Source organism: Myxocyprinus asiaticus, chromosome 13 (assembly GCF_019703515.2).
Source record: "Myxocyprinus asiaticus isolate MX2 ecotype Aquarium Trade chromosome 13, UBuf_Myxa_2, whole genome shotgun sequence".
NCBI classification, from domain to species: Eukaryota; Metazoa; Chordata; class Actinopteri; order Cypriniformes; family Catostomidae; genus Myxocyprinus; species Myxocyprinus asiaticus.
In genome coordinates this window covers 50560674-50575122 of record NC_059356.1, presented here as the reverse complement: position 1 = coordinate 50575122, position 14449 = coordinate 50560674, and the positions used below count along the sequence as shown (strand labels likewise).

The 14449-nt window shown below is 40.3% G+C and overlaps 1 protein-coding gene and 1 long non-coding RNA gene across 22 annotated transcripts in view; one reads left to right on the top strand and one right to left on the bottom strand.

Moving 5' to 3' along the window:
* LOC127449811 (meiosis inhibitor protein 1) overlaps positions 1–14449 on the bottom strand; it is a 71102-nt gene that overhangs the window by 28046 nt on the left and 28607 nt on the right. For 8 of the 21 annotated variants that reach the window (XR_007898819.1, XR_007898814.1, XR_007898817.1 and 5 more), the window contains one exon: positions 12202–14433. Coding sequence is in view for 8 of the 21 variants with exons in the window: in XM_051713380.1 (XP_051569340.1) it covers positions 14352–14433 (82 nt within the window). In the remaining 13 variants the exon portion in view is untranslated. Of the gene's footprint in view, positions 1–753; positions 1017–10494; positions 11043–12201; positions 14434–14449 lie in introns of those variants that run through there. The other 13 variants (XM_051713373.1, XM_051713375.1, XM_051713376.1 and 10 more) reach the window with 9 other exon arrangements.
* LOC127449928 (uncharacterized) lies at positions 887–12072 on the top strand. The gene is made up of 2 exons (XR_007898881.1): positions 887–1007; positions 11034–12072. It is a non-coding gene; the product is annotated as an uncharacterized LOC127449928 (long non-coding RNA).

The following is a 14449-nucleotide window of genomic DNA, read 5'->3' as shown; positions in this document are numbered from 1 at the left end:
TTGTCGGACATCCATACACACAAGTGCAATGACGCGTGACATTCTTGGGTGCAGTTCCGATCAACATAGCAGTCGTGACAGTGATGAGATATATACCAATTTACAATAACATCAAATTAACACAACACAATTTAAACATCTGTTATACACATAATTACATTCAACAATATACATATAATAACATACACTGTACAATATACAATACAAACAATATAGATACACATTAATCAAAAATCAAAAATAAAAATATATAAAAAAGTATATATATATATATAGAATGTACAGTATTGTACTGTATTGACATTCAGGCTGTCGGTTGATAGTCAGTTGTTAAGAGAGAATATAATATAATAATAATATAATTTATGACAGTCCGGTGTGAGATAAAAGAGTAATAAAGTGCAGGGCTGATGTATTTTGATCGTGGGAGATCAAGAGTTCAGAAGTCTGATTGCTTGGGGGAAGAAGCTATCATGGAGTCGGCTGGTGCGGGTCCTGATGCTGCGATACCGCCTACCTGATGGTAGCAGTGAGAACAGCCCATGGCTCGGGTGGCTGGAGTCTCTGATGATCCTCCGAGCTTTTTTCACACACCGCCTTGTATATATTTCCTGGAGGGAGGGAAGCTCACCTCCGATGATGTGTCTGGCAGTTCGCACCACCCTTTGCAGTGCTTTGCGGTTGTGGGCGGTGCTATTGCTGTACCAGGCGGAGATACAGCCAGTCAGGATGCTCTCTACAGTGCAGGTGTAGAACCATGTGAGGATGTGGCGGTTCATTCCAAACTTCCTCAGCCGTCTCAGGAAGAAGAGGCGCTGATGAGCCTTCTTCACAACGACTTCAGTGTGGACGGACCATGTGAGTTCCTCAGTGATGTGGACACCCAGGAACTTGAAGCTGCTGACTCTCTCCACTGGTGCTCCATTGATGGTGATTGGACTGTGTTCTCTGTCTTTTCTTCTGAAGTCCACCACAAGCTCCTTTGTCTTACTGACGTTGAGGGAGAGGTTGTGCTCCTGACACCAGTGTGTCAGAGTGTGCACCTCCTCTCTGTAGGCTGTTTCATCATTGTCAGTGATCAGACCTACCACCGTCATGTCATCAGCAAACTTAATGATGGCATTGGAGCTATGTGTTGCCACACAATCATGTGTGTACAGGGAATACAGGAGTGGGCTGAGAACACAGCCCTGCGTGGCTCCAGTGTTGAGGATCAGTGATGAAGAGATGTTGCTGCCTATTCTAACCACCTGGCGTCTGCTTGACAGGAAGTCCAGGATCCAGCTGCACAGCGAGCTGTTTAAGCCCAGAGCCCGGAGTTTCTCATCTAGCTTGGAGGGCACTATGGTGTTGAATGCTGAGCTGTAGTCTACAAACAACATTCTCACATAAGTGTTCTTTTTTTCCAGGTGGGAGAGAGCAGTGTGTATTGTAGATGCAATGGCATCATCAGTGGAGCGGTTGTTGCGGTAAGCAAACTGCAGCGGGTCAAGAGAGAGAGGCAGCACAGAGCAGATGTAATCTCTGATTAGTCTCTCAAAGCATTTGCTGATGATGGGGGTCAGAGCAACAGGACACCAGTCATTTAAACAAGTTATTTTTGATTGTTTTGGAACAGGCACAATGGTGGATGTTTTAAAGCATGTGGGGACTACAGACAAAGAGAGGGAAAGGTTGAAAATGTCCGTAAAAACAACAGCCAGCTGGTTCGCGCACGCTCCGATGACGTGGCCTGGAATGCCGTCTGGGCCCGCGGCTTTGCGGATATTCACCCGTCGGAAGGATCGGGTTACATCCGCTACAGAGACGGAGAGTGAACTAACCTCTGTAGCTTCAGCCGCGAGAGCTCTCTCCGCGAGGGCGGTGTTATTTCCCTCGAAACGAGCATAAAAAGTATTTAGCTCATCCGGTAGAGAGGCAGCAGTGTTCATGGTGGAGTTTTTATTCCCTTTAAAGTCCGTGATGATGTTAATTCCCTGCCACATGCTTCTAGAGTTGGTGGTGTTAAACTGTCCTTCAATCTTGCTCCTGTACTGGCGTTTTGCGGTTCTGATAGTTTTTCGGAGGGCATAACTGGCTTGTTTATGCTCCTCCGCGTTCCCGGAATTAAAAGCGGAGGTCCGCACATTAAGTGCCACGCGAACATCGCTATTAATCCATGGTTTTTGATTCGAATAGATCCGTATTGTTCTGGTTGGAACGACGTCCTCTACGCACGTTCTGATGAAACACATTACGCTATCAGCGTAAAGCTCGATGTCGTCATCAGAGGCAGACCGGAACATCTCCCAGTCCGTGTGATCAAAACAGTCCTGTAGCGTAGAGTCTGATTGGTCCGACCAGCACTGGATCGTTCTGAGGGTGGGTGCTTCCTGTTTCAGTTTCTGCCTGTAAGCGGGCAGAAGCAGAATGGAAGAGTGGTCTGATTTGCCAAATGGTGGGCGGGGGAGGGATTTGTAGCCATCATGTAGCCAAGGGAGAGTAGCAATGGTCCAAAACCCGGTCCTCTAGTGTGTTGAAACTAATGTGCTGGTGGTATTTTGGTGCGACTGATTTTAAACTGGCTTTATTAAAGTCCCCGGTCACAATGAACGCGGCCTCAGGGTGCGCGGTTTCCTGCTCACTTATACTCCCATACAGTTCCTTGAGTGCCCGGTCTGTGTCGGCTTGTGGGGGAATGTACACAGCAGTGATAATGACCGCTGTGAATTCCCTCGGTAGCCAGAATGGTCGACACAGAAGCATGAGAAATTCCAGATCAGGAGAGCAGAAAGACTTGATAGAATGTACATTGCTCTGATCACACCAGGATTTGTTGATCATAAAACATACACCACCACCTCTACCACGACCTGAGAGGTCTTTCGCTCTGTCCGCTCGGTGCACGGATATTTTTGTTGGTTTAAATGCTGTGATTTATTTGAAAGGATCTCCGCTAGACGTCCATAGGAGCAATAAGACTGCACACATGCTGCAATCTCCGCAGCTGATTTTGTGAATAGAAAGTCGCTTTCACAGCCTTAATGTTATCTGGTAGGCCGAACATGTACCAGTAGCACAGTCTGTCTCCGCGGTCGATGTTTCGCTAGGACTCTTACTTTGAAGTGATTTCGCCGGACTACTATTTCCCAGTATGCACTACCCTCATCACGTGGCCATGCTGTTCCTGATATAGTTCTCACGCAGTTGTCCATGTCCCTCATTAGCTGGTTGGTGTATGCATGAATACCCTCTAGTTTAGTTCCTTCTTTGTCAGATTGCTTGTTTTGATGTTCCAAAAGTGTTTGACTGTCATCATTTCATTAAAGCCAGCACATAGATCCTACATCTCCTGTCTCATCTCAGCAACCATTCGTGTACGTAAGAACTGACCAAACATGGATCTAGTGACTGTCTGTATCCGTGCTTTTCAAACACAGCGGCCGACTCGGTGCCAGCTTGAGGATCCACTTCCGTGGAGTTCCGTAGACATCTCAGCGCAAATTAGTGCACTATCCAGACCGCTTCTGGTGGTTTGTCTTACAGATCCCCTGGCTTTCCTTGAATAGTAAACTTGCATGGAACTGATGCCTCCGACTGATTCTCACAGATGGAATGTCTCGGTGAACTATGTTGAGCTAGACGTCTAGGAACGTTGCTGGTTCGACGCCATTCACTAGTGGATTCATGGTGGGAACCCTGGGCCAAAACCTGCATCCACAGCTCCGTGCGTTGCCCATGACCTAGCCACGGCCAACGAGCCAGCACTGATGCCGTGTAGCCTCAACATGTCACCAGAGCCAATGCCTTTGGCCTTGTCCGCTTTACCTCGTAACTACGCAAATCCCAGCTGTCCGGAAAAGGACACCTTCTCACCGCAGTCGCTGCCCGTGCATCACGACCACGGATGATCAATAAGTCTTATTTTTAAACTTAAATACTGTGATTTATTTGAAAGGATTCCCTAGAGTCATAGGAGCAATAGACTGCACACATGTTGCAATCTCCGCAGCTGATTTTGTGAATAGAAAGTCCTTTCACAGCCTTAATGTTCTGGTAGGCCAACTGTACGTCACAGTCTGTCTCCCTCATGTTTCCTAGGACTCTTATTTTGAAGTGATTTCCCGGACTACATTTCCCAGTATGCACTACCCTCATCACTGCTATCTGTTCCTGATTGTTCTCACCAGTTGTCCATTCCCTCATTAGCTTTTGTATGCATAAATACCCTCTAGTTTAGTTCCTTCTTTGTCAGTTCTTGTTTTGAGTTCCTGTTTGACTGTCATCATTTCATTAAAGCCAGCACATAGATCCTACATCTCCTGTCTCATCTCAGCAACCATTCGTTACGTAAGAACTCACCAAACATGGATCTAGTGACTGTCTGTATCCTGCTTTTCAAACAAGGGGACCGTCCAGTTGAGGATCACGCCCGTGAGTTCTTAGAACCAGCGAATTTAGTGCACTATCCAGACCGCTCTGGTGGTTTTCTTACAGACCGGTCTGAATAGTAAACTGAAGGAACTGATGCCTCCGGCTGATTCTCACTGGATGCTCGGTGAATATGTTGAAGACTCTGGAACGTTGCGGTTCCCCTTTCACAGTGGATTATGGTGGGAACCCTGGGCCAAAACCTGCATCCACAGCTCCTTGCGTTGCCCATGCCTGCCACGGCCAACGAGCCAGCACTGATGCCTGTAGCCTCAACCGTCCCAGAGCCAATGCCTTTGGCCTTGTCCGCTCCCGTAACTACGCTCCCAGCTGTCCGGAAAAGGACACCTTCTCCCCAGTCGCTGCCCGTGCTCACGACCACGGAGATCAATAAGTCATTTTTAAACTAATGCTGTGATCTTTTGAAAGGATTCCCTAAAGTCATAGGAGCAATAGACTGCACACATGTTGCAATCTCCGCAGCTGATTTTGTGAATAGAAAGTCCTTTCACAGCCTTAATGTTCAGGTAGGCCAATTGTACATGTGAGCTGATTTGTCTTTTCAGTGAGATGAATTTTGACATGAAACTTTCAATTAATATTAATGTTAACATATGACACTGAACTACTGTACATTTCATCTGCAGATGACTTGTGATCATGAATGTATGCCAAACAGCCTGGCTCAGTGCATGACTCTGTGTCAATGCTTTGAGGAAGGTAAGGTAAATTGGGAACAGTACAGAACACTTTAAAAGAATGGACTGTGACACAGCAAGACTTGTACAATTTTCCCTTTTCTGTTCTATGACGGGCTATTTGATGGCCTGTTGAGATGGGTTATGCATGATGCCAGAGGTTACTGCCTACACCCCATACCCCCCCCCCCCACTTCAACTGTCTTCTCTCGCTTGAGTCACCAGAGCGGGCATCACCGATAGTGGCTGCATGTGCCATCCTGTACAATGTAGCCACTATCAGAAAGGAGCGAGTGCCACCACATAACCAACTCCCCCCGATGAGATTGACCCTATTACACTTGACCGCACAGCAGTCAGAGATGCCACACAATATTTCACTTAAAAATGTAATTAAAGCACACTGTTAACTCCAAATAGGTCACAAACGGTTTTATTGGTTTTGAGAGAGAGATTCATTTATATATTTTCCAGCTGTTCTTGAACCACATCCATGATCGGCCAACCCTTATTACCACTCAGCGCCAACTCCTCCACCACAGAGTATTCTGGAGGAGGTGGCCCTCCCCCAGTTTTGCAAATTTCACTTTCTGTTTGCTGCAAACATGTGTTTATGATTAAAAATGTACACACAAAAAGAATAAAAAGGTTGTGGCAAATACTCACCACTTTGAATTATATTTTGTCTGGCTCTGCTGCCATGAATGTTTTAAGTTGGGGTTGCATCTAAAAATAATGAAGATTAAGCTTTCTTAGGGCATACATACAAATATTATTTATATACACACACATTTATATTACATTAATATATAATTTAACTTACGCATAAACAAAATCAGCAATCTTTCTCCAACAGTTCTCTCTTGCTTTGGCAGCAGAAACAGTATTACTCCGTGCCTGTAATACATTTTTGTATTCTTCGTATTTGTGCATGATTATTTCCTGCCGCTCAGTGGAGAAATAAACAGATCTCGCTCCATCCTTGTTGAACACAACTGGTTGTTCGTTGCCGACGTCACGCTTTCATGTGCATGCGCTCGTGGACTAATCATAGCTTAAGGATCAAAGCCCGAGTTGACAGAGAAAGTTGATGAGCAGCATCATGGTACCAATAAAGCCTGATTGGTTTGGTTTGGTTTTGTCAACTCTAAAATCCTGTATCCCTGAGTTTGTTCAACTACCATCATGGTACAGGCCACTGATCCGACCGGAGTCAATATACTCTGTCTCTTGCTGATTCTCTGGTCGGCTGCAGATATGAGCGAGCTCATAATATACTGGACTCATGGAGGCACGATCGCGTGAGTGCACAAGAGCGCGCTCATCTTAAACCGTGCTCACTCTGGTCCAAATGTCTTTGCCGCATCTATTACCAATGTGTTAAATCGCAGGAACAGAAAACCCACTTCATGAATTCTGGAGTGGGATTGCATGCCTTACGCAACATTTTAATGATCCCTGCACATTCCATGTTCACAGTGCGGGAAATTCACACATTCTTTGGTTTAAACATACTGGTGAAAATGAGTAATCCACACATACTGTCAGAACACAAGAAATCAATCGTTTCTTTCTATTGGACTGTAAATCCATGTCTCTCCATGCATCTTTCAGTGCAGTGTAGAAGCTGTTTAACATGCGTGCACAGAGTATTTGTTCGCACGGTAAAACAAAAGCACCTTTTTTCCTTCATTTTGTCGCCTTTAGAGATGAAGCACTGATGAAGCATATTCAAATTTGTTAACAGTATCCCAAATGCAAGTACATTTAACAACTAGGTAGGGTACAATGGGGCTAAAGGCACACCTTTTTTTTTTTCCTGGTCACAAAGTGTATCAAGATTCAAGAAATCCATTTATCTGATTGAATATTGATGGAGCAACATGTCTGTGAAAAGAAATAACAGAAGGTTGTTTTAACCCTTGTGCGACCTTCGGGACACTTTTTTTCTATTATTTTGTCTGTGTTAATGCCAACGGCATATATGTTGCCGAAGGTGTGTATTTTTGGGGGAATTTTGATATTTCAACCTCAGTTCCTATAATACATCTATAATACACAAAATAGTTACACTCAGGACCTTCAGGACAAAAATGTCCCCATTGAAATCCAGTAAAACTGCAATATTTGATCCCAGTGCCATTAAAGCATAAAATCATGAATTATATGATATTATGCTTTCATTCCGGAGTCCTGGCTTCAACATTTACATTTTTAATATTTTCCACCAGATGGTGCCATTTTTCTCATGTTTAGCCTATGGAGCAAATACAAGCTTTTCCCCTATTCTCTGTTTGCTGTATTATAGAGCACTGCAGGCCAATTGAATAAATGATGCAGATAAAATTGTGTGTGTGTGTGTTGGTATGGATGTCAGAATGTGTTCTGTGTGTGTGTGTATGTGAGTGTGTAAGTATGTTTGTGTGAGTGTGTTGGTATGGATGTCAGAGTGTGTTTTGTATGTGTGTGTGTGTGTGTATGTGAGTGTGTAAGTATGTTTGTGTGTGTGTGTTGGTATGGATGTCAGAGTGTGTTTTGTATGTGTGTGTGTGTGTGTGTGTGTGTAAAAAACAACAGTGGCATTATGTAAACAAACTGGCATTTAAAGGGTTAAAATCCTGAAAATGAATGAATATTTGGTAGTTATGATCAGGACTGATGTTGGATAAAAAAAATGAACTCATTGAAAGTGGAAAATAATATTAATATATAATGTGGACGTGGACATTTTTGTCCTCTAAGGACCTCTGAGTAACTTTTTTAAACTGACGCACAAGCGTTAAATACAATTCTTAAAAAAATAAAATTAAAAAAAAAAAATAATAATTAGTGGCGAGGAGGGGATTTTACCCCACACTTAGGGTAAAACGCCCAAATAGGGGTTATACTGATATTGTGTAGATACCGGGGCAATAGTTATAGGGCACAATTTGTTAACTTATGCAAATACTTTTGAGATACTCAGATGCTTTTTTGAGTAACAAATTAAGAGAATGCTTCAGAAAACGGGGCATCATTGTACATTTCAATCCCATTTGGCATTTAATCACTTCTCAAGTATTCTATAATCAAATTCATCTCCATTGTGATTGGATGAGTCAACGTGAGCTCATTTTGAACATCCTTCATATCAAATCTATTCGCCCCACTGAAGAAAAACAATGTGTTTAATAGGGTCCTTTAGCACCTGCAACACGGGGATTTTTACAGGTGATTAGGAAAGTGCTGTAGTAGTTTTTGATGCTATTTAATGTTTTGGGAGAAAATAAAAATCAAAGGTGTACCCTAATGTTTTAAAACATAATCATTAATTCAACATGCTAATGGAGTTTGATAAGAAAAAGAGAATATAAATATTATTATAATCACAGCTGTTTAGCTCAAAGAAGACATTTAAAACAGTCTACTTCATGTTACAGGTCTCACTTCTGGACTGTACAGGTAAAACCCTGTGCTTTGTGTACCAATCTTGTTTGGGTTGTCTGATTTCATGTTTATATCCACATTCATAATTCACAGATTAGGCCTAATATCTACCTACTGTATATTACACGTCACAACCGATTTAGTCGCAAGGTTTTCTCTCTCAGGAATGCATATATTTATCTTGAACTCAGTGACTAAATCTTTGATCCTGCTTGTGGAAATACTACACATGCCCAAAGGTTGACAGCATGACTAAACGGGTGACTGAAAACCATCAGCTGCTCCACTGAACTCTTGGCTAAAAAACGTGTGTTGTAAATGTCAGGACTCTGAGGTTATAGTCATTCCTGTAAAACGCTTATAAGGGGTTACATAAGGCGTATGCATCTAGCATTTTAAAATGATTGTCATGCCATTATGCCCACTTGGCCAGTTAACAGAAGAGTAACGGCACCCCCTTCTGTCCATTCCTAAATTTACTGACAGCCTGTGAATGGATAAAACAGTGTTGAATAAAGATTGAGATATAACCAGCAGTTTCAGGGCACAGTAGTGCCAGGGTGGCAGTCTACGGGCACAAGTCAGGATGGAGTTAGAACCTCAGGTCATCATAGTTCAGAATTAAAGCTTACAGACTGGGGAAGTTGCTCAGTTGCTAACTGCTTTGATATGTTTTCTGTTCTGGTTGTGGAAGCTTATATTAGCTGTCATGCTTAAATGAATCGAACATTACTCAGGGGTATTATGTTTACGGTATGATCAGGCAAAATGTTTTATTAAACGTTCATTTCTCAATTAACTTTACTGCTAAACAAACTACATTTTTAAGAAGAAACGATGTGGAAAACGTCTGTTTTATGAATAACATTTTGTGTTACATAACATACAGTGCATCCCATCATTACAGAATCTTCATTCTTTATGTTTTTATTTTACAACTTTATTGTGTGCATATAATTTTAACCTTACCAACATTTACTTGCATTCTTCAGTGAACCTGAAAATGTGAAATTAATAGAGGGTCTTCCGTTAAACTCGTATCAGTCATAATACAGTATCTCCGTCCGGAGAATGCTTTTGTAAGGATCAAGCAGAAGTGTAACTATTTGTCAAAGTAACAAAACTGCTGGCTTTGTGGCACTACAGCTGGTACTATTGTAAAGAGCATTAAAACGTCCCTTTTTTTTTTTTTTATGTAAAAGTTTTGCATAGCTTTGTTTACATTTCCCTTCTCTTTATTATTTAACGTATTCAAAGGAAGGTGGAGATCCGAGAGCACATTTTCTGTTTTTTAAATATTATTTTGAGTGAATTTTAGTAAATATGGAGTAATACTGAATAAATCTTTAAGTAATTTTGAATACAACTCATGAGCTATCATTAAATGGTAATACATTTTTTGAGGGGTGGGGACAGGTCCTTCAGGTTTTCCAGGAGAGGAGGGGAGCCTAAGCCGCATCAGCTGATCACTGGAGTACCTCAGGGTTCAGTGTTTGGCCCTCTCCTTTTTTCCGTATTTATGATGGTTTTGTGTTGTACTTTCTTTTAATCGTCTAATCTGTCATATCTAACACAACAGTTTGCCGGGTTTCTGCCACCACTTACTGCGCATGCGATGACATTTGTTTACACAATGGGATTGCTCTATATTTAAGCAATATTTCACATTTGTGATGCTCTGTTGATCAGCACTTTATTTAACAAATAACTTCAATGTTGTATTTTGAGGATCTCTTGGTTTCGTTTATAGTGATTATTTTTATAAAGTTTTTTTTTGTGTTTAATTTACAGTATTGTTTTTGAAAACTGAAACATTACCCAAAAAAAAAACAACAACCCGGTATTGGCACCAGCGAGTACTGAAAAGCATCAGCACTCATACTCGGTCTTTAAAAAATGGTATTGGGACATCCCTACTCCTAATCTCTAGTCAACCACAACATCACTGTTATCAAATCAAATCACTTTTATTGTCACACAACCATATACACAAGTGCAATACTGCCTACCAGATGGTAGCAGTGAGAACAGCCCATGGCTCGGGTGGCTGGAGTCTCTGATGATCCTCCGAGCTTTTTTCACACACCGCCTGGTATATATGTCCTGGAGGGAGGGAAGCTCACCTCCGATGATGTGTCTGGCAGTTCGCACCACCCTTTGCAGTGCTTTGCGGTTGTGGGCGGTGCTATTGCCGTACCAGGCGGAGATGCAGCCAGTCAGGATGCTCTCTACAGTGCAGGTGTAGAACCGTGTGAGGATGTGGCGGTTCATTCCAAACTTCCTCAGCCGTCTCAGGAAGAAGAGGCGCTGATGAGCCTTCTTCACAACGACTTCAGTGTGGACGGACCATGTGAGTTCCTCAGTGATGTGGACACCCAGGAACTTGAAGCTGCTGACTCTCTCCACTGGTGCTCCATTGATGGTGATGGGACTGTGTTCTCTGTCTTTTCTTCTGAAGTCCACCAGAAGCTCCTTTGTCTTACTGACGTTGAGGGAGAGGTTGTGCTCCTGACACCAGTGTACAGCCAAGTTTAAAAACAGTGATGCCAACCAGGTCAATCAGAAAACTGTAAGTAGTGTTGACCAGCTATACTGCCCACATCTCAACAAGACCAATCATGTCATGTTTATTCGTATAGTGCTTTTCACAATACATATTGTTTCAAAGCAGTTTTACAGAAAATCATGCTGTAGTGTCTTGACTCTTAAAAGTCCCCATTTAGCAGTTTTGATGAAAAACGTCACTGAAAATCATGCCTTAAAAAATTGTCTTCATGCCCCCAGTGAGCAACCCAAAGGACACATTAAATATAACTGCTGCACTAATGATGTAACGCATTAAATATAACTGCTGCATTAAAGATGTAATGCATTAAATATAACTGCTGCATTAAAGATGTAACGCATTAAATATAACTGCTGCATTAAAGATGTAACGCATTAAATATAACCGCATTAAAGATGTAATGCATTAAATATAACTGCTGCATTAAAGATGTAACGCATTAAATATAACTGGTGCATTAAAGATGTAACGCATTAAATATAACTGCTGCATTAAAGATGTAACGCATTAAATATAACTGCTGCATTAAAGATGTAACGCATTAAATATAACTGCTGCATTAATGATGTAACGCATTAAATATAACCGCTGCATTAATGATGTAATGCATTAAATATAACTGCTGCATTAATGATGTAACGCATTAAATATAACTGCTGCATTAATGTTGTAATGCATTAAATATAACTGCTGCATTAAAGATGTAACGCATTAAATATAACTGCTGCATTAATGTTGTAATGCATTAAATATAACTGCTGCATTAATGATGTAACGCATTAAATATAACTGCTGCATTAATGATGTAACGCATTAAATATAACTGCTGCATTAATGATGTAACGCATTAAATATAACTGCTGCATTAAAGATGTAACGCATTAAATATAACCGCATTAAAGATGTGACGCATTAAATATAACTGCTGCATTAAAGATGTAACGCATTAAATATAACTGCTGCATTAATGATGTAATGCATTAAATATAACTGCTGCATTAAAGATGTAACGCATTAAATATAACTGCTGCATTAATGATGTAACGCATTCAATATAACTGCTGCATTAATGTTGTAACGCATTAAATATAACTGCTGCATTAATGTTGTAACGCATTAAATATAACTGCTGCATTAATGTTGTAACGCATTAAATATAACTGCTGCATTAATGTTGTAACGCATTAAATATAACTGCTGCATTAATGATGTAACGCATTAAATATAACTGCTGCATTAATGATGTAATGCATTAAATATAACTGCTGCATTAATGATGTAACGCATTAAATATAACTGCTGCATTAATGTTGTAACGCATTAAATATAACCGCATTAAAGATGTAATGCATTAAATATAACTGCTGCATTAATGATGTAACGCATTAAATATAACTGCTGCATTAATGTTGTAATGCATTAAATATAACTGCTGCATTAAAGATGTAACGCATTAAATATAACTGCTGCATTAATGATGTAACGCATTAAATATAACTGCTGCATTAATGTTGTAATGCATTAAATATAACTGCTGCATTAAAGATGTAACGCATTAAATATAACTGCTGCATTAATGATGTAACGCATTCAATATAACTGCTGCATTAATGTTGTAACGCATTAAATATAACTGCTGCATTAAAGATGTAACGCATTAAATATAACTGCTGCATTAATGATGTAACGCATTAAATATAACTGCTGCATTAATGATGTAACACATTAAATATAACTGCTGCATTAATGATGTAACACATTAAATATAACTGCTGCATTAAAGATGTAACGCATTAAATATAACTGCTGCATTAAAGATGTAACGCATTAAATATAACTGCTGCATTAAAGATGTAACGCATTAAATATAACTGCTGCATTAAAGATGTAACGCATTAAATATAACTGCTGCATTAAAGATGTAACGCATTAAATATAACTGCTGCATTAATGATGTAACGCATTAAATATAACTGCTGCATTAATGTTGTAATGCATTAAATATAACTGCTGCATTAAAGATGTAACGCATTAAATATAACTGCTGCATTAAAGATGTAACGCATTAAATATAACTGCTGCATTAAAGATGTAACGCATTAAATATAACTGCTGCATTAATGATGTAACGCATTAAATATAACCGCATTAAAGATGTAACGCCGGGGTGTTTCCTTTAAAGAGCTCCAGCTCCACTTATTCTACAATGAGAGTGCTTCTGTATTTACTTATTTGGTATGTTTGCATTATAATTCCCTCATACTTTGTGATCTACATCAGCTGAAGTTTTTTGGAAAGTTTAGCCTGCATCTGGACTGTGAGCTGTGTAATTCTTCCTCAGTCGTGAACTGCAGTGCTGCTCTCATGCATCATCATTAGAGTTTAATATGATCTCATGTTACGTTAAATGACATCAAACGACTATTCGACAACAAACATTTTTGTAGACAATTTTGCAATGTGAACATAATGGTTCAGTAATGGTAATACCACGGCACAGTTTGATTACTATAATAAAATACCATGATATTTAATTGTTACTGCACTACAAAGAATATCATGGTTTTACACAATTGCAGTGTTCAAAAAAACAAGATACTACTATTGCATATTTTAAAGATAATACCATCACCACTTGTGATTTAAAAGCATGTTTTACAGGAGACCTGCAGAATGGATTCAGATTAAATGTGAACAGATCTGACTGGTTGAACTGGTCTCTGTTTAAGATACTGATGCATTTGCCACTTCAGGACACATTGCATTAAACACGAGACATTCACAATACACTATAAACGAGAGAATGACACTTACTGAAGATATTCGGTGTTTATGCATATAATCAATAATATCGAGCAGCATTAGTGAGTGCAGATGTTGCAGCTGTGGTCGTGTAATGATCTCAGATCAGAACTGCACTCACCTGAAACACAAAGCGCACAATCAACGGTCAAATGCGTTTATCAGCCAAGTGTTATCGGATCATTTACATGCCGCGGGTGTGCTCCAGTCTGCCGGAACTGTTTGAGTGACGAGGTGACGTCATCATGATCACCAATTATCAGTCATTGATCATATTGGATTTGCTTTAATTCTTTGAACTACACAGATGAAGAACATAATAAATACTGATATTTATCTGTTAACAATTACAAACGGATTCACATCACATACATCCATAAAATGATGAAGAAGAAATAAATAGTGTATTTAACACAAACAAAACATCTCAAGCTGAAACAGAAAAATCTTCAGTAATGTGTGTTATTGTGTGTTGATTGTGTGTTTGGATGGATCATGAGACACACACACACAGAGACCTGTCCAACACGACTGACACACTGTTAAG